The sequence below is a fragment of the Rhinolophus hipposideros genome (assembly GCF_964194185.1).
Source record: "Rhinolophus hipposideros genome assembly, chromosome: 24".
Lineage (NCBI taxonomy): Eukaryota > Metazoa > Chordata > Mammalia > Chiroptera > Rhinolophidae > Rhinolophus > Rhinolophus hipposideros.
In genome coordinates, this window is record NC_138070.1 from 21663513 (window position 1) to 21684394 (window position 20882).

The 20882-nt window shown below is 56.2% G+C and overlaps 1 protein-coding gene across 3 annotated transcripts in view; it reads right to left on the bottom strand.

Annotated features, from left to right (window-relative positions):
• Nucleotides 1-20882, bottom strand: part of CABIN1 (calcineurin binding protein 1) — a 145671-nt gene that overhangs the window by 38555 nt on the left and 86234 nt on the right. For all 3 annotated transcript variants that reach the window (XM_081036848.1, XM_081036847.1, XM_081036849.1), the window contains 2 exons: nt 19622-19953; nt 6627-6740 (listed from right to left, as the gene is read on the bottom strand). In XM_081036848.1, coding sequence (XP_080892974.1) covers nt 6627-6740; nt 19622-19953 — 446 coding nt within the window. The remainder of the gene's footprint in view (nt 1-6626; nt 6741-19621; nt 19954-20882) is intronic.

Sequence of the window (20882 nt, forward strand, 5' to 3'; positions counted from 1 at the left end):
CGCAGGGAACTCTCAAGGGCGAGAGGAACTCATGGTCACTAGGCATGCCCGGCCTGCTGGGCACCGTGCCAGGGGATGCACTGGGAGGGCAATGGGAATGCTGTTCCTGGGGTGCCTGGGTGCACTGGGCTCCAGGGCTGTGCCCTGCCCAGCACCACTAGCCTCCATCTGGACCACGAGGTGGAAGGGCACTGGCTGAGGCCTGGCCTGTACAATGGGCACCGTCTCAGGCTGGGCCTTGCGGTAGGCTCAGAGGGGAGGCTGTCTTCTGGTCTCTGCAAAGGCCCCCACTGTACCTGCCCCCCAACACCTGGCATCTACTCACTCGGTGGAGGGAGGAAGAATTCCCCAAGGCCACACAACCAACTGGTGGCAAGTCAGACTAGAATGCGTATGACTGATTCTTAGCAAAATGCAAAGGGTACCAGGGGCTTTCGAGACCTGTCCTGTCCCCAGCTGGCCGCCCAACCAGTGAGGGCCTTTCTTCTCATATCAGAGCCCTCATGAGCACTCTGGCTCCAGGGCTGGGGGCCGCATAGAACAAATGCTTAAAGAAATAAAGATGGTTCCTGACAGCTGTATCTCCCATCAGTTAAGTAACACAGAGTCAGGACAAACAGAACCACCAGGCCTGTGTGGTGACTCCCCGGTAGGAGCTCACACCAGAGCCTGGGCAGACAAAAAGGCACTGGCCACAGGCATGGGAAGGGGCTCAGCCACCCCACCCAGTCACCCCACAGATGGGCAAAAATGATAGTTGCCTGTGGTTCCGAGTGCCAGGAGGGGGCAGAACAGTGGCTGGTAGGAGGGAACGTGGCCCGGCTCTGCAGAACCATCTGGCAATGTGTGGAGGACCTGTGACCCGGCCTCTAATCCTAGAGACTTTCACACGTGAGGAAGGAGACTGGGGAAGGCAGCGCTTTTGTACTAGTGGAGAACTGGGCCACCTACCCACTGGGAAGAGGGCAGGTAGATGAGCTGTGGGACAGTCAGACAGCAGAGCACTATATAGCTGTGACCAAGAAGGAGTGAGCACGTCCACAGGTACCAACAGCTGAACCAGGCCACGTAGAAAGAGGCCCATGTGGCAACCAGGGAAGGCCACACCATATCTCAGGTGACCCCGCTTGAGCTAGGGCATCCCTGGAGCCTCTGGAGGCCCTGGCCAGGCAAGAGCTGGGGTTCCCACCAAGCCCACTCCAGCCATATCCCTTGTGGTACCAGCACTATCCTCCTGAAGCACCACTGGGATCCGCAGACAAGCCCCAAGGCCCTGTGCAGGCTGATGTCCAGTCCTAAGGATGAGTTGTGTGATGGCTCCTGTCTACCTGTCGTGACCACCCTGCCTAGGGTCAGCCCCGTGCCCTGTGCGGGGTCGAGTAAGAGGTGGAGTAGCCAAAAGCTAAGCCTGCCTGAGCTGAAAGTCTGCACTCTTCTCGGTGACCCTCGGTCCCGGGGACCTGCCCCCACGTGCCACCAGCCACGGATTGCTTGCCTGTGTCACAGGCAGACCCCCACGTGGGTGGGAGTGGCTATGCAGGAGGCACTGAAGCAGGGCAGCCAAGCTGCTGCAAGCCAGCACCTCCCCTACACACCCTCAAACTCAGGCCACAGCCGTTGCCAGCCTGCACAGCCTCAGAAACAGGAAGCAGGTGGGCCCATGGCTCCCTTTACTTCTTTCACAGTGGCTGGAAACTGGGTTGAAATAAGAAAAAAACCCTGCTTGCTAAAATAAGCAAACATTTTGGGGAAGGAGGGAGAGCCATCTCTAGCTTGGTTACTATGGGAACGTTTCTGCATCAACTACAAGAGGGAGAGAAGTTCTCCCTGGCCAGAGCAGCCCAACTCTAAGGGCCCACCTGCCCAGAAGTGTGCATACCTGCACAGGAAGCCATGGAAACTTCTGAGCACTCAGAGATGAGCCCTCAGCTTCCATGGTATGCTTGGTGCCTGCTTTCTGCCCCAGGAAGGGACAACCCTCTGGCTCCCACTCAGGGCTGGCACTGGCTCAGGAGGGCTCCTACGTCCCCAGGCCCAACCCCAGCCTCACTGCCTCCTGCTCCAGCCCTCCACATCTTCCCTGCCCTCCCCCCACCTCACCAATGCTGTGGACTGTGAAAGGACAGGCACCAAGGCCTAGGGCAGGCCCAGCCAGGGCAGAAAGGACCACAAGACCTCAACCAACGACATTCGACAATTCTGGCTCTGTTTTGGCAAAGACAAGACTACGCTGCCTGGTGGGAGAGGGCTAGGGTAATGGGGCTCTGGCTTGCCCTGGAGTATGAGCCCCAGCCCAGGGCTCCAATCTGCTTGGCAGATAGCCCACAAGCAAGGATTTTCCTGGGCAGAGGAAAGGGGTGGCTGGGAACGGTTCCCTCTCAGTCAAGTTGGGAACAATGGGACTGGAGATGGACCAAGTTCATTGCTCTCTCTCCCCCCAGCCCCACATGTTTGTCCAACCACACTGCTGGGCCCTGTTACATGCCACATCTCTGCTGCTGCAGGGCCCTAGTCCACTGTGGGCCAGGCCTTGTGTGCGAGGAGTTCCAGTCAAAAAAGCTAACTGGAGCCCCAGGTCACACTCACCCAACCCTTCAGCACCCATCCCTCCCGCTCCCCAAGAAGGCTCAGCCAGCACTGCCTCAGGCGTGGTCCAGCCTTGGGGAGCTCCCCCAAGGGTGCCTCTAACCCTGGCCTCCTTCTCTTGCCCCTTCCTGGCTGAGCAGCACCCATCCTACCCGGGAGAGCCCTGCCTGCAGCTCACCCAGACGCCTCGAGGATTTCCCCATCTCTCCCCCAGTCCCCATAGCACCCTACAGGGGCCCAGTATGAAGGGACATGCATGTGGGGCTCTGCTGCAAGCCTTCGAGTGTCCTATGCAGGGGCCTCCCAGCGGCCAGCACTGCCTGGACCAGGAGAACATGCCTGGAGACCATGTATTAAGGGAGAAGACACGACTAGAAATAATCCACAAGTGCTCAGTGAGCACCTCCTCTGGCCCAGGCCAGGACAGGCCAGGGACTCAAAGAGGAACGCGGGGACAGCACAAAGACACTAGCATATGGAGGCTGCCTGCAGCTTGCCTGTGAGCATAAAGACTGCCCCCACGACCCAAGGAGACTGTGGCCCGCGTACAACACAACCCTGGAGGCAGCTGCAAAGAGCAAGATGGCCTATACTTCTCACAGGGAAACTCGCCAAGATTTAGTGCCAGTGGAAAAAAGCAAGTTGCTGAAAAGTACCCCGCCACACACACACACACACACACACACACACACACACACACACACACACACACATTTTTTTAAAGCTGCATGACAAATTTGTCTGATTTTGTACACACACAACTGAGAAAAAAAACCAAACAGCCCAGCCACTCATGGAAGTCCCTCTGAGAAGGGCATGGTGCCTGGGGGTGGGCAAACCATGGCGTCCGCGCTCTGCTATGAACTATTTACAGTGACAAGGTGACTCAGTTTTCAAAAATTGTCATTGAAAAATAACAGGGGGGTCCCCTAGCCTGGGCCCTGAGGATGACGAGGGGTGGGATGGGGGGCACCCAGACCGCCCATTGGGTGAGTGATGCCAAAGCTGGGCAGCCTGGGTGGCCCAGGACAGTGGGGGCTTAGTGGGATGGCAATTAGGGTGACCGATGACCCTGCCTCACCCTCCCTGCACTGCCTCACAAGGGCTGCCCCGTGCCCCAGGCCTTTGCCCTCACCCAGGCGGTAAACCCAGTGCTCATGAGAAGGGAGAAGAACCAGCCTACTCATCCTGACCTCCAGCCTCAGTGGTCAGAGACACGGCCCCATCACAACAGTCAGCTGTTTCCTGCTCCACAAACATGGTTGCAAACAGCTTCCTCACACTTGGTAAAATCTGCTGGACAAACTCATGTTTGCCCCAAGGGGCCTTCTTTTTGATATGCTGGGGTTGGCTCTGGCTGGAGGACATATCCGCTCTGGAGTCCACCTAGAGTAGTGGCAAGGACAGGGTGGAGTGGGTCGGCAAGGGCTATCCTGTCACCAACCAGCGGAGAGCGCCTCTCCCTCTGTGACTTTATAAATGGGGCTGCGAGTGTCTGTCTGGGCTCTGCCCAGAGGTTAACCTTTCAGGCTCAAGGAGCATGAGGAGCCCCAGCCCACCTCCAAGGAGAAGAGCTGAGAAAGCAGAGTGGCCAGGACTCAGGCTGGGAGAGGGCCCAAGGGTGGTAAAAGCACTGGGTCTCTGGGAAGCACAGAGGAGCAAACAGCTGACCTGGGGGAGGCAAAGCACTGAAAACATCAGTCCCGGCTGAGTGGCCTGGGTCCACAGGGGCTTCTCACTGTGGAGGAGAAGTTGCCCATGTGCCAGGCCCACCCGGGGCTCTGCTGGTCTTCTCTCCCATAGGCACAGCCTGACTGCCCTACTACAGGACTCACTTTCCGGGAGGCCCTGGAAACCACAGGAGGAGCTGTGGGAAACGAGCCCAATGGAGAAGGGACCTGGAACACCTGGCCTCCAGCTCAGACATGCTCCATCCGGGCAGGCAGGAGGTGCCAGCCTCCTGAACTCGCCCGTTAGGAAGGCTGAGTGCTTCACCAGTGAGGAAGAAAGGCGCTCTCCTTCCAACATCACTGCGCAGCGGGGGAGGGTAGAGGAAGGGAAACTGTTTTCTTGAGCACCTACCACATGCCATGCCCGGAGTTAGGGACATTACCGCATTATCAAACTTGATCACTGCAATTACTCTTCGAAGCAAGTAATAGGAGCCTATTTTATCAGGGAAATAACTAACTCAGGAGCTCACTGAATGTAAGCCACCTGCCTGGTTTTAACGTTGGTTTAGCAACTGCAGAGAAAAAAGTCCACAAAACACTGACAAAGGGCCCATTTCATTCATATATGAAGAGTTCTTATAACTCAATAAGGACCAACAATCCAACAGGAAAATGAGCACGAGTAGAAACTGCACAGAAGAGAAATTAAAACTGCTAACACATCACGGTCAATGCCACTTATAATGAATGAAACGAGTGTATTTTTCGCCTACTGAAGAACAAATATGAGGCAATTCAATAACAGAGTGTTGATGAAATCTGAAAAAATGAGTCTAAGGTTGGGAGTGTGGGCTGGATCTTTGAAAGGTAGTATCTACTAAAACTTGAAAGGCACCACAAACCCTTTGACCCAGGAACTGTTTCTAGGAATTCATCCTATGAATGGACTCCCGAATATGCACAAAGATGTGTATTTGTACGAAGCATTGTTTGTGGTAACAAAACACCGGAAACAATCAATAGGGGATGGGTAGGTAAATTGTGGGACATCCATATGTTGGGAGTACTATGCAGCTATTAAAAAGAACAAGCAAATTCTAAAACACTTTCCAAGATATACTCTAAAGTAGGGGGCAAAAGCAAGGAGCAGAAGCATGTGTACTTTGTCCTTTGTGTACATCTCTGTGCACTGGCTTCTAACTGGGCAGGCACCCTCTGGGAGGACACACACAGGACAGAGACCAGTGGCCACTGCAGGGCAGTGGCTGTGGCCTGGGCACCTGAGTGGGAGGGAGCTTCTCTTTCACTACAAACTCCTTGGTACAACTTGGTACTGTGCAGACTGATTACAGATTACATCTACCATTTGTCTATAAAATACCCAGAGAGAGAGGGGTGGCAGACACAGGGCTGCCCTGCAAAAGCTCAGCCTGTGAGAGGAGAAGAACTATGGACCCAGACACCCCACCACCTGGCTGGCTCTCAGTGGGGACCTTACCTTGCCCACATGCCTCCAGAACCAGCCTCCATCACACCCCTCCAGACCTAAGACCTGTCTTTCTCGGCTCCTGTTCAGGTCAACCCTGCCCTTCAGTTTCTCTACATGTAACAAGGAATCAGGGAAAATATAGAAGAAACCAAAGCTCAGAGGGTCCATGTGACTTGCCAAAGCCACCCAGCTGGGGGCTGGCTGTGCTGAGAGAGATGGTGGAAGATGTGTGACAACTTGGCGGTGGAAAAGAGTGAGGAGGGGCCATCTGTCTCTGTGAGGAGGGCAGAGTGAATGAGGGAGGCCTGGGCCCAGGTGGGGCAGATGTGGGCCCTCGGAGCCTCAAGGATGGGGAGCAGACAGGCCGCGGTGCTGGGCCATGTCCTGCCTGAGGGGTGGGTCTCCACCCGCACGGAATGTGAGGAGTAGAAGGGCACTAAAAGCCCAGCACTGGCCAAACTTGTTTTTAAGCAGCAGACCTGGCTTCAGTCAGAATCTCCAGGTGCCCCAGACCACACGGAAGGCACACGGAGCTGCTCTAGGGAAGCAGGGCTAGGGGCGTGCAGCCCCTCTCACCACTGCCTGCCATGGCTCCAGAATACCTGGGGCTCCAGAGAACACACTGAGCTTGTCCATGCCTCTCCCCAAAGACGGGCAAACTGGTGCCCAAATGGGGCAGCGACATGCCAGAAGTCACTCGGCAAGCACGGCCCCACTCCCGAGACTGGCGCACTCTCGACTGCGCCACCCTGCCTGCCCTCTGAGGATGCCGCAAACCCGTGGTCCTGGGAATGCCCACCCAGGGGTCCATTCGCACGCCTTTGGTGAAAAGCAGTGGCAGCAAGCAGCCTCGGAAATCAACAAGGCAAAGTACTCACGTTGAAGAAATTGGTCTTGTTCCTCTCGCAGAAGAGCCCCTGTGCCGGCATGTGCTGCAGTTGTTGCCAAGGGATACTGCTGCCTAGCAACACATCGCGGGCCCACTGGAGGTTCTGGGGAAACAAGAAATAGGTTGGAAGTGAGTGTGTGGGCAGCTCACGGCGCCCACAGGGAAGGGAGGCAGTCCCCTCCTTCCTGGCTTCATTGGCAAAGCGGCTCCTGCCGACATCGATCCCGCAGCTCTGCCTGCTGGCTTTGATCATCTGGCTGTGGGGTGCATTTCTGGAACGGATTTATTACCTGCAACAGCTGACTCAGGACAGCGTGGCCTCAGACTGCCCAAGGAGGGCATAGACAGGGACCCCTCAACCTGACCAACTATGCAAAGCTGCTGCATGGATCCAGCACCCCACCTTCTGTTGGGGGACCCCAGCTAGCCCAAATGGTCAGTTTTGACTTGTTACAATGTCAGCAGTTGTCCTCCTTATCATGGCCAGCAACACAGCCACGTTAGGTTCAGACCCAATGGGGCACTGCAGGAAGCCTGCAGGCTTTTTGAGGCTGGGGCTCTGTCCAAGTGCTCAGGCTGGTACTCTCTGGGCAATGGTGCCTCTTGGTGGAACCTGGCGGGGTGGTAATGAGAGCCTGCTGACTCAGGCGGGACTCGGGGGCAGGGTGAGGCTGGGCATGGGCCTGGCTGCCTTGGCCTTCTCTGGAAGCTTCTCATGGACCCAGAGCAGCCTTTTTCCCACCAGCTGCCTGGCTGGCCACCTTCCCTTCTAAGGTCTTTATCATGGTGGCTCCCATGGCCAGGTCCAGTGCCAAGGGCCTTGCATGTACCCCACTTTGGGACAATGTTGTCCTATAGGGAGAGGCCTGCGGGGCAGAGCTGGACGTGGCTCTCAGAACTGCACAATGCTAGACTCTTTTCTCCAAGGTACCCTCCTCCATAGCCATTCAGTCCTCCCCCCACCCTCCCATTCACCGCCCAAGTCCCTTCCTTGCCTTCCCACCCCTTGGGCAGGGCCTTCATCACCTCATATCCCAACTACTATGAACACCCTCTCACTTCTCAGCCTGAGAGCCTGTCCCACCTGCTCCCACTGTTCACTACTGGTCAAGCTGAACTTCTGAAATAGTTCCCTTCGTCACAACTTTAGGCAAAAGTGCAAACCCCAGCTCCCTGGCTTATTGGCGGGGTGGGGGGGGGCACTGGTCTGCTTCTAAGCCTCTGCTCCCACCTCTGCACAGTCATGCCACAGAGGCTTCTGTGAGGCTGAGGGCTGCTCCATACCCAGCACGGGGTGGGACCCTGCAGCTGGGTGGCAGTGGGGCACACAAGAACAAGGGTCCATCTGGGATAGGGACAGGTGAGCTTTAAAGCATGCATTTCCTGGATGACACACTCACAGAAGACAAAGCTGGCTCTTGGGAAGCCCGAAGGAGAACGTCATCTCCTAGGGGAAGCCTGGATGATTAAGCCTGGCATCAATTCCAAGGCTAATTTCTACAGGGACATGGCCTGGCTCTGGGAGTGGCTGAAGGCTGAGGCCCCATAAAGGCGAGGCTGCCCTGGCTTCAGTAAGCACGCTCAACGTGGGGCTAGGGCCAGAGGGTTCATGGATAGCCCAGAGCACCAGGGGAGCAGGGACAGCCCCAGGTGTGTACAAGAGGGCACGTGCTGTCCACGCCCCTCTGCAGGGTTGAACCTTTTGGCACCGCACTCAGGCGGCTTGCTTTCTTGCTCAGAGCCCGCCCCGAGAGGGAAGGCCCTGAGCAGGAGTCACACCAAGGGCTATATGGGGGCCCCTCTCGCTGAGTCTCAGTGGCTGTCAGGAGTGACAGCTGCAGCTGTAGTCTGCTGAGACGTTTCTTCTCCAGGACTCACAGGCTTTTTTAGGGCCTCAGAGATCCATGCCGAAGCTGTTCACAGTGAGTGATGGGGGCTTCCTGTCCACTGAGGCACCCCTTCTCTGACCCTATGTCGGGGAGACAGAAGCAGGCAGAGTAGAGAGGCTACCTGGGTATCAAGAGTCCTCGATCCTCAACCAGGCCCCTGCTCAGGAGCACGGCGCGACTCTGCTGCGCATTCTGGGATCAGCGTGAACTACCCAGTCCCAGCCTTCAACTCTTGAGCTGTGTCAGCAGGATCAGCTCGCAGTTCACATTCAAATGCCCTCGCAGGGCCCAGAGTCTGCCTCAGAGACCCTGCCTCCCAGACCAGTCCAGTAAGCCGCCTCCTGAGGCCTACGACAAGTCCCGGCCCAATGCTTTCTGACCCTCACCCGTACCCCTGCCCCACAGCAGGCCTGGGGAGGGAGGGCTGGCCTTGGAGAAACAGGGTCGGTCGGGAGCGCTTCATTACAAGGAATACACTCCAACTCAGGTTAGCTCAAGTGGGCTCCTGAGTGCCCTGGGACTTGGGTGGGGTGGGGGGTCCAAATAGAAGGTAAAGCCTCAGGCTTCAGATAGTTTCAGGGAGCCCAAGAGAAAGGCTCATGACTGAATCAGTGCCCATCCATGACCTCTCAGGTTCAGGGTCACTTGGTTCAAAATCTGGCCTGAGGGAGATTTGAGAGGCTGGGCCTGGGCACACGTCTCCTACCAGTCTCGTCAGCCACGGGTGGAACCTCACCCAAGGAAAGGAGCACAGGACAGGAGACCACTACCTGTACTTCGAATACGATAGGTGAGCCTACCCACCCATGACCATGGGCTAGGGTGCAAAGGAGAGCCCGCTCAGGTCCAGCCTGAGTAGGTCAGGGAGGCTTCTGGAGGAGGTGACACCTGAGCTATGGTTTGCACGAGGCTGTCAAGGGGCTGAAGGGCTCACTGAGGCAAGAGGCTGGACAGGCAAGGCGGCCAGGGCCTAGCTGAGGAGGCAGAGACCAGACGCGGCCAACCACGAGGCCAGTGGGGCATCTGCGAAGCAGGGGAGGACATGGCCACGGGACCGCCAAGGGACCAGAGCCTGTGCAGGCCCCAGGCAACCTCTCCTCCAGCTGAGTGGCCCCGGGAGACCCAGGGCATAGGCCTGGCTTGTACTGCACAGAAGGCCTAAGAGAAGTCACCTCAGAGCTATTACCCTAAAACCTTTTCTGGGGCTCCTTGGGGACTGGTGGGAAGTGTCCAGGTAACCCCTTTAAGTAACTGCATTGTTTTGGGGAGGGGTGGGGAAACAAGTCTTGAAGAAGCATCTCCAGTCACCGTTTTCTTAAGAATACCAAGAAAATAAAACCCAACAGATTTCCTTCTGGCTGGGTACATGCGAGAACACATCATGGAGGCTGGGGAAAGTTGGGGGTGGGGGGACACCTTGGTCCAGGCCCCAAGGCTGTAGGACAGGAAGGCACATCCCTCTGTGAACTCTGTTTCTGCCACCACTCTACAATTTCTCCAATGACATCAGCACTAAGACTACCCTCCTGCCAGACAGTCAGCAAAAGCATGGAGGCCCAGGAAGGGAGAAAGCACTGGGAGAGGTTCCAGGGCTCTTAGAGACCCGAAAACCAGGCACTTGAGGAGTTAGGAAGCACTGGCCTGCCAAACCCAACCAGGATCAGCAATTAGCCTCCTGCAGACTCGGCCGCTGTACATCTGCAGGGAGCGTGGCTCCCCAGCTGTCTCCCAGGCCCACCAGGGAAAGAGCTGGTCGATAACTAAGGCACAGTATCCAGACGGACCTTCATGTCTGAGGCCCCAGACAGGAGCTGACAGGGGCTGGGCTGGGAGGGGAGGGGAGGGGCAGGGAGAGCTGACCCGCACACTGCACCTTTCTAGCAATGAAGAAACTGAGGCTCAGACAGGTTCCAGAGCTGGCCCAAGGCCCCATAGCCAAGAAGGGGCAGAGCCAGGCTGGCCTTCCAGTCCAGGCCAGAGGAACTCGGAGGCTGGGTTCTTCCCCTGTCCCCCACAGGGTGAGCCAGTCACTTTACAAACCTGCCCGGTCAAGTGTTGTGTGCTTGGCACCGAGCCGGCCACCAGGGCAGCTCCCACAGCAGCCCCCTCAGGCCCCGTTGCCCACACCACTGGCCCACAGCCTCTGGCTCCCCAACACCTCTAGGAATGGGAGGGACACCACAGGGGAGCATGCCACAGAAAGGCACGGATCTTCCTGGGATACATGGGTCCCCTGAGGCTTGTGCACGGACCCTACCTTGACAGAGGGCAGAACGCACTCAACGCCCTAGAGGGGCAGATGGCGAAGGGATCCTGATGAGAGGCATTCCTCTGCTTGAAGGCCTCACCTTCCTCAAAGCAAGGGCCAGCGCCACCCTTCACCCACATGCCAGCTTGTCCCCCCACCTCCACCCCGTGCTCAGCCCTCGCCACACTTGCCTCAGCCCCACCTTCGTCCCTGTAGGTCTCTCGGTCTGGCACTGTCTCTCATCCCACCCCCACGGCCCCATGGCCATCTTAAACAGCCTCTGCCACTGGCTCGCTGACAGCTTAGCTGTCCGCCCCTATTTGTCTGTCAGCCCCATGAGGGCAGGGATGAGCTCTGACTTCCTTACTGACACCTCTTCAGGGGCCAGACCAGTATGAGGCCCAAAGAAGGATGAGAGAAATATTTGGGGAAAGAATGAAAGGAAGACAGGTAGCTTGTAGAAAACTGTCAGCCTGATAGGCCAAAGGGACAGTTGAGGCCCAGAGGTAGGAAGGGGCCTCAGTATATGGGGGAATAGGGAGACCCCGGGCACTGGAGAGGGGAGTGCTGCGGAGCGGAGCTGCTGCCCTAGGGCTCATGCGCTGGGGCAGACTGCAGCATGAGGTCTGTCTTTAATAAAACACCCCTTACTATTGTCTAGAACAACTACTCAGAAGCCCGAGGTCTGCCGCGCAGTTCTCCACAGGGGCAGAGTGTACACACTGCCTCAGTGTGTTTTCACTCTCCATCCCGCTGTGCGCCCTCGAGGGCAGAGCCTTCGCTATGCACACCTCTGTATCCTCAGCACTTCCAACGTCTTCGCACACAACCACGCTCTGCAGCCAGCTGCTGAGGGAATGAATGAACCACCTGCAGGAATGCACAGGAACCACGCTGGAGGGAATACACTAAAACACAAGCAGTTCTGCCATGTCACGGGTTGTGGGACAATGAGGTGGTGGTAGTTTCACTCATCTTTCCAAACTTAAACAGTCTTATTTGTAATGGATGCTGCTGGCAGAGTGCTCAACCCATTTCAACAGCTGGAGTCCACATCTCTCTGTGGAGAGAGGACCAGGAAAACAGCCAGCCCTCCTGGGGGCCATGTGCCCCACCTCTTCTGGCCCCCGAAGGCACAGTACGCTTCAAACCACGTGGCAAACAGATTTTTGAAGTGCACAGTCAAGATTTGTAAGTTGAGAAAACATGGAGTTTTCACGGCAAACCACATCAAAGCCTGCCGAGAACTGGATGGCTGGGATCTGCAGTGGCCCAGGGCTTCCTTGTAGGGGGCTGCGGAATGGCCTCCTTTTGCAGTGGGCCATTTCTGTGTGCATAGAAAGGGAGCAGGGGCTGAAGAAGGCAGCAACACCCTGCTCTGTGGCCAGCACGCCCCCGTGACACCTAGTGCCAGTATGTGGTAGGGAATGCAAAGTTCACCATCTGTCCCTGGGGTGCTCACTTGCATATATGCAGCAGGAAGGGGATGACTACATCACGGCCTGGAGCATCAACGCCGTCACACCCAGCCAGGTGGCACAGGGTCCTCCCCAGAGGCCGTCTCATTTACCCTGGCTCCACAGGTTCCCCACGTGAGCCACGAGCTGATGGCACAGGGACATGGGGATCTGTGCACATAACAGAAGGGCGAGGGGTAGTGGTTCACACCCAGACTCACTCAGACCAGTGCACAAGCTGCCTCCGAAGTTGAAGGCCAGCGGCTTCCCCTGGAGATAGCATGGCACTGCAAGCCCTCCAGGCAGGAGGCGTCTCTAACTGAACAGTCCTAATCAGAGTTGGGGCCTGGGTTCATCTCACACAGGTCCTGGGCCAAGGAAGCGGGTCTGATTGGGCTGGAGCAGCCAGACCGCCATACCGACACACACCGAACATGGACGGGTCCTTGCCATCCATCACACGGAGGACGAGCCACCGCAGGGGCTGGGTAACAACGCTTTGTGGCTGCTGCCAGGAACACGCTGGGATGGAGAAAGGGGGCTTGTGGTGGGCCTACAGCATTGCTCAGCGAGTGGCCTCTGCACCCGTCTGAGTGGCAAGCACGTGGCTTGCAAAGCAGACTGCTCGTCATCAGGATGCACTTTTCCTGCCTGGTGAGGCAGCATTAAGTCACCTGAACCTCACAACAAAACCTACAGAGAAGGCGCCATTATCCCCACTCTACAGCTTAAGAGGCTTGTCCCCGGGACTGAAACTGGAAGCTGGCTGTCTGGCTGAGCCTGAGGTTCAGGGAGCTGGCGCTCGGGAGGGGAGGCTCAGAGTCTAGTATGTGCTCTAGCAAGGGGGACAAGTGGTGGGAGGGGGACCCATCCTAAACACAGGCTCCGGGAAGGACCGGGCCTGGGATCAGGGAGGGCTGACTAGCCCCTTCCCCATCTCACACCCCTCGGTCTCCTGAACAATCCTCACCTGGGTGTCACCTCCTGCTGACAACTTGGGTGCAAGGTGTGTCAGAGCTGTTCCAGCCCAGGGAGGAAAAGCTACACTGCAGAAGGTGGGCTTCATCCCACAGCACAGCAAGCGAGGCTCAGGCCCGCCCTCTTCCCGGTGGGAAGAAAGCCCTTTGACCGAGCACAAGTTGACTGGAGGCCAAGCCTTGCTATGGGCAGTGCCGGGGCCAGATGACATAGGCAGAGCCCCAGCTCAGGGCCTGGAAGTGGGCTGTGCACTGAGCCTCAGGCAGGAGGCCTCTCCCTCAGAACAGGCCCTGCTCCTCTTCTTTTTCTCCTCGCTTGGGGTGCTGAACGCCCCTGGCTTGCTGCCCTGCTCTGGCCACAAGGTCCAACAGCCGACCTATTACTGTCTGACTGCTATACTTGGACATGACCCCTTGAGCGTGGGTGGGGGTGTGTAGGCCTTACTTCTGCTAACCTCCCAGGCCTCTGTCACCAGGCCTAGCACACAGTGGGCTTTCAGTGCACATTTGCTAGGTCAGTCCTGATGCAGCCATCAGCCGCTCTGTGGCTTTAGTGAGAAGCTGGGCATCTACCCCACCTGACTAGGTGAAGGATGAGTCAGATGGCCTCTCTCCTCCGTCTGGAAGGAAAGGAAGAGTAAAGATCCGAGCCTTAGGGTCCCTCACCAGCCTGGCCACCCCTGGGAGCAGAGTCTAGGCCCCACCACATCCTCGCCAAAGGGTGTGAGACAAGCTGCTATCTCCTCTGAGCCTCAGTTCCCTGTCCCTGCTAGGCAGGCTGCTGTGAGAAGCACCACTGAGGCGCTGGCCTAGGCCAGGCTGTCCTGATGCCCCACTGGAATCAGCTTCTCTCTGAAGACACTGAGTGGCCTGCAAGGACCAGAGAGAGCAAAGAATGCGAAGAACACCCCCCATCACCGAACTGAAGCGGAGCAACAACCACAAGCAAAGCAGGTTTGAGAAGAGGCAGTGACCCAATCATGAGGCCTCCACAGGAAACTGGCTCTGGAGAGAACCACCACTGTTCCCAAACCCTGGTGCCCACGCTCTTGCCTTAGGGCTGCCACCAGAGCAGCGGCTTCTCATGCACCTCCAGGAACCCGGGAGCAGAGGCTGAATGAAGTCTTTTTGATCCTAGCCGTCCTAGTGGGTGTGAAGTAGCATCTGAATGGCTTGGATTCACATTTCCCTGATGGTTAATGGTGAGCAGCTTTTCCTGTGCTTATCAGCCATCTGTATATCTTCTTTGGAGAAATGTCTATTCAGATCCTCCTCCTATTTTTAAATTGGGTTGTCTTTTAATTATTGAGTTATAAGAATTCTTCATATATTCTAGATATAAGTCCCTTACCAGAGACATGATTTGTAAACATTTCTCCATTCTGTGGATTGTACATTCACTTTATAGTGTCCTTTAAAGAACAAAAGCTTTAAATTTTGATGGTGTCCAGTTCATTTCTTTTGGTCACTTGTGCTTTTGGTGTTGTATCTAAGAAACCACATGTTTAGAAACCACATCTTAGAGAAAACACCTGTTTTCTCCCAGAGGTCTTATAGTTTTAGCTCTGAAATTTAGATCTTTGTTCCATTTTGAGTTAATTTTTGTATGTGGTGTGTAGTAGGAGTCCGACTTCATTCCTTTGCATGTGGCTATACAGTTATCCCAGCGCCATTTGTTGAAAATGACTGCCCTTTCACCCACTGAAGTATCTTGGTACCCTTGCCAAAAATTAATTGACTATAGGTGAATGTGTTTATTTCTGGACTCACAATTCTATTCCATTGATCTGTATCTTCATCCTTAGGCCAGTGCCACATTTTTTTTTTCATTTTTAATTGTGGTATAAAACACGTAACATAAAATTTACCATCTTAACCATTTTTAAGTGTATTAGTTCAGTAGTATTAAGTATATTTATAATGTGCGCCACATTTCCAGAACTTTTTCATCTTGCAAAACTGAGACTCTGTACCCATTAAACAACTCCTTATTTCCCCCATCCCACAGCCTCTAGCAACCACCATTCTACTTTCTGTCTCTATGGTTCTGACTACTTTAGATACGGCATATAAATGGAATAATATAGTATTTGTCTTTTGGTGACTGGCTTATTTCACTTGGCACAATATCCTCAAGCTTCATACATGCTGTAGCATGTGTCAAAATTTCCTCCCTGTTTTAAGGCTGAATAATAATCCATACTGTTTTGATTACTGTAAATTTATAGTTAAGTTTTAAAATTGGGAAGTGTGAATCCTCCGACTTTATTTTTTTTCAAGACTGGTTCCAAGGACCATCTTATAACCCACTCTGTCCTGGACCACTCAAAGCAGGAGGTAGTGAGTTCAGTTTCCCAACTGAGCCCCAGACAGTGGGTGGGGAGAGTCAGGGCAGGGGTGCCCATGGATCCCATCAGTGAAGGCCAGAACCCCCATGATAAAAAGTATCCCGAAGCCATGTGGTCTCTCTCCTGGGCTGCCCACAAGGATTCAGGGAGCCAGGTCTTTAAGAGCACAGACTGACAGTCCTAGACGTCGGGCCCTGTAGCCATCAGCATAAGTGATATTCCCTGTCTAGGGTGTGGAGAGCCCTCCTCAGGTGGCCCTGGCCATCGCTGTGGGCCAGCAGGAGGCCTGCCTTCAGGCACACAGGGGCCAGCCTGCGTGCAGCAAAGCCAACCTTGGGCAGGAGGGTGGGTTCAGACAGGCATCAAGGGTCCACCAGGGGCAGACCCAGCCCTCAGAAGGCCTGCTGGGTGGAGGGGCTAGGAGCCATGGGAGATGCTGACACTGAGGAACGGGGCTGTGGTATCCTGGTGAGTCGCCTGACTAGAGGCGAGAGAGGACAGAAGGACATAGGCTGAAGGCTGGAGCACGGTGTGCTGGGCACTGCCCAGCACCCTACCTCTCACCTCGTTGTCACAATAATTCTGTGGCAACATCATGAGACAAAGAGTCCTGAGCTCCAAGAGTTCCCAGTCAGAGCCGGGATCTGAACCCAGGTGAGGTGGGCTTCAGAGCCCACATTCCCTCCCCTCCCGCCAAAATACTGCTGCCAGCAGCTAAGCAAGCAGTGCCCTGTGCTCTGAAGGCAGTTTCTTTGCAGAGGCCTTGTCTGGGGAGCTCTAAACTGAGCAGAACCTCAACTGGGGGCACTTATGAATGACCCTGCACAGCTCCTGGGGCCCTCTCTGAAGACGAGCTGGATGCTGCAGCCGCCACGGGAAGGCAGCAGGAAAGTACCACTGCCAGGCCCCAGGGCGGGACTTTATGAAGCAATGTGCTGCTGTTAAATACACACAGCAGGAAGTGTTTGTTACCAAACAGCTGTGTTTGGAAAGCCGTGGCTGCTTGTCAGTTAATGGTTCTGCATTAGTCATTGAGAGCACTAGATATGTCCCCAGATCTGTGGCCAAGCTGACACCCAGGGCCTGGGCGAAACCACGCCCAGCCCCCAGGATGGAGGCATGCCCCAGGCAGTGTGAGCTTTAACTCAGGCTCTCAGTGGAGCCAGGGGTAACAACCTGCCCTTCAAGTTGGGATGGCAACTGCTGCTCAGCAAAGGTCTGAATGAAGGACCAAGGAGCCAGTGGTGCCATTGGCGGCACAATCAGGACCTAGGGTGTGTGGTAGCCTGGAGAGCACCTAGTATACCTGGCACCCAGGCAGAGCTACCACAAGAGAAAGGGTATTTCTCAGAAGCAAGACCAGCACTCCACTTCAGAAAGCAAAGGCCCACGACCTGAGAACACAGCTAACAGAAGAGCCACAGAAGTGGAGTCCGACAGCTGTGAGGGGGTGTCCAGTTCACTGACACCCACGGGGCAGATGGCCGTGCCAGCCTCCATCCCCATTATCAGAGGTGTCTACCTACCCACAGACCATCACAGGGTGACCAAAATGACCCGGAGGACATTCGTGGAAAGAACAAAATGACACACTGTGGGCGTGGATGCTCTAAGGTGTGCAGGAGACTGAGCCTAGGTAAGGCCACCGGGCTGATGCCGGGCTGTCACTCACCCCGCACAACCCTGAGCCAGGCGCCCGGCTGTAAAGTAAGAGGACACGACCCCCACCTCCTGGACCTGAAGCATCTAGAGCCTTGGAAGTTACAGTCAACAGTGTGTGTACCCAAGAGCTGGGAAGAAACATACAAAATAGCTTTTGTTTCAGCCTGGCAGAACTGTGGTTGTCCACTCTCCAGTTTTTCTTTACTTTTGACATAAATACTGTTTTCCACTTTTAAAAAACTTACCCAGCAAGGGAACAGGTTGTGATAACAGCAGCCTGTTCCTGGCACTGTGGAGAGCCCTTTGCCTGCAATGGCTCCTTCCCACTCAGATGAAAACCATTTAATAGGGAGGCGGGGCTGGGCGCTGGGGGCTCTGGGGCCTGCATTGTGCCTCAACTCTCCCTCCACCTAAGCCTGCATCTTCCCCCTCCCTTCCACAGGGCTGATCCCTAATGGGCATCTTGCACCCCAAGTTCCATCTCAGTATCTGCTTCTGGTGAAGGCAACCCGCCACAGTGGGGGAAGGTTTGGTTGGGCTCAGCACAGGAAGCTCGTGTCCTGCTCAGAGTGACCACAGCTGGCAGGGGCTGCACGGCTGCTTGGCGGAACATCTGAAGAGGGAGATGCCCAAGGCAGGGAAGGCCTAGATGATGGTTGCTAGTATCCCTTCCATCCAAGATTCACGAGGGCTTCTGCCCTGGGCTCTGCTGCTCCCGAAAAGGGGAAAGGAGAAAGTTCCTAGAACAGTGCTGGAGCATGTTGGGGACAAGGAGGGAGAATGTGCCATCGGGACAGACTACTACAGAGGATGTTTTATTAAAACACAGTTCTTCCTGGGTCCAGAAGGCCCGGGACACCAGAGGTGGGGTCCATTGTGAAGTGCAGGGTGGGCAGTGAACAGGCCTGGCTCAAGCGTGGCGCCAGCAGCAGTGATGGGCAGTGGCAGCTGGGAAAGGCAGACACCCTGCAGCAGAGACGGAGCCCCCGGAGGAGATCCCTTGCCCCCAGCGCCAAGCCAGAGGACACCAGCTCCACCTGCTCTGCTCTGAGAAAATCAACCAGGCCATGTGAGCGTGCTGAGCAGTCACTACTGTGACAGAGCATTTACCGCCTGCACCTAGTCTCCAAACAGGATTCTGCCAAGTAACAACTTCCTGTCACATAACCAGTGCCAACCCAGGGTCCGTCGCTCTGGCCAATTGCCCTTCCTGGTTCTCCAAACATCCCACAGAGAAGCTGGCAATGGAGGTCTGGCAAGGGCCTCTTGAAGGAGGTTTTGAGCCTGGACCTTACGGAGGAAGCAGCCAGACAAAGCAAAGACCACAGCTGCCCCTACTTGCTCCTGCTACGCTGACCCCCAATGGCCCTTGCCCACACCCTGGTTGCTCTCCCAGGCTCGCCACATGCCCAGGCTGCTTGCCCTCTCCTACAGCCCACCTGTCCCCCACGCTGCCCATGGCCACCCTAGAGATCTCAGAATAAGGTGCCTTTGAGGAGCCACAGCAGCACCCCTACTCCTGGGTGCCACCCTATTATCTTCTCTGTAGTATTAGTCACAACAGACTTGCTTTATTTGTCTGATTGCATGTTTATAATCTGTCTGCCCCTGTAAATGCAGCTCCACGGGAGGCAGGCACCATGGCGAGGGGCACTCTTTCCCTGGAGCCTCCTGGGTAAGTGAGGAGAGAATGAAAAAATACAGAACATGCCACCCTCCCTCCACAAATGCTAAATGCCAGCAGGAGAGGTCTAGCTAGGAAGTCCCTGGGAGCGCTTAAGCCTGGGGCACAGCTGTTCAGAATCGCTACATCATCTGCTTTCCAAAAAAAGCTGGAGGAGGCTGTCAGCACCCAGCCCCCATGCAGCAGAGGCTGTAAAGATAGTTCTGGCAGCTGCACCAGAGAGGCAAACCCAGGGGTAAGGAGATGGCCAGGAGGCTTCTGCAAGATACAGCCAGAGGGGACGGGGCCCAGAGCAAGCAAGGCCCTGGGACAGAGGAGGGAGGTCTCTTGGGCACCTGGAGGATGTGCATAGTGGAGCATGCTGAGGACAGGAGAAGGCAGGGGTGAGGGAACCCGACAGTGGCGTGAGGGTCACCACACTGGCCCTCACAGGTCAGACGTGATGAGCCTGTTGGCTCTTGTCTTTCACCCACGGCCAGTGCCCGAGCCTATGGTCCGCTGTGAAAGCAGCCTCCACACGTTCCTCCCTCGATCCCTCACCACCTCACCTGAAAAGCTGCACCACTCTTGGACTGACCGCACCTCCTGCATTTGCCTCTCCCATCCCTCCCAGCACTGCCACCCAATCTGTCTTCATTCTGCCCACCAACCCTCCAGGACGTCTGCAGACCCTGGGAAGACCCAATTCCTCTCCCAACCTAGGCGGCCTGCTCACTCACGCGGTGAGTCTTGCTGTAGGTGTAGAGGAAGGCCAGCCGGTAGAGGCTCTTGTAGTGCTGGGGGAAGCGGCTGAGGCACAGGCGGAAGGCGGTGATGCACTGCTCCGTGAGGAACTGGCGCTGCTCCTCTGCGCCGGCTGGCAGCCCCTGCGGGAAGGCTGCTGGCTCCCCCGGCGGGTCCCCTCTCTTCCTCCCGTCCCACAGGGCAGGTGCAGATGCTGGGTGCTTGACCGCGATGCAGGCAGAGGCTGAGGCGTCTGCAGCAGGCTTCTGGCTGCCTTGCTCTGTGGCCCGGAAGCCTTCTGTACTCTCCAAGGACTCCTCAGTTTTTCCTACAGTTGAGAAGGAAAAGACTCCGTTTTAGGCCCTGCCCTGAGGCAGTCCACCACCAGCAACAGAAGCACCTCAGTGAGGTGACAGGCGTAGCTCCCAGTCTCCTCCCCTGTGAAACAGGATGTCCCAGCTGGCACATAACAGGTCCCCAAGGCTGCAGAGAGCTGGGCTCTGGGTCCCCTTCCGTAGGGTGGCACAGGGCTGTCCCACCTCTGGGGCCTATGCAGGTGGATGGGGACGCAGCCCACAAAGGGCAGGTGTGGCCGCCCCCACCACCACCACAGAATAGAACAGCCGGGAAAGGCACACGAGGGGCTGCACCTGCTCCCCGACTCAGCGCCTCGGCCCACAGCCCGCCCAGCATCCCGCTCCAGGGCGGTGGCTGCTGCTCCTGTGTGTGAACCACGAGCTTGGCACCGGGACACCCAGGGCTGCTCCACCAGGACAGCAGGGCAGGCAGCTCGGGAAAGCCCAGGCTGGGTGGCAGGGGCTGCAGGAGAAGGAGATTGTCTGTTCTGGCTTGAGAGAAAGGGAAGGGGCGGGGGCAAGTGTCAAGGGTGAGGCAGTCCACTGGTCACCCAGGAGTTTGGCAGAGCCTGGCCGGAGGAGGGCCAGAGAAGCAGCCAGGTACCAACTCTGAGGCCTCCCTTGCTGTGTGCTGAGCCCCGACTGCCCTCAGCCTCACGGCCCTTTTCCTACTGGGACAGGAGTCAGTAGTCCTACTGAGTGGGCAAGGACTGAGGCCCCAAGATCCCCTCAAGCCAAGTCCAAGCATCAAGGTGCAGATATCAGATGTGCGTTGGGCTTGCCCACCACTGCTCTTCTTGCTAAGGAAAGAATCTAAGTAGTCACTCCCTATGACTCTTGGCTGCCAAGACAAAGCCAAGCTCCTCCCAAGGCACGCAGGCCATCTGCCATGGGTCCTGCC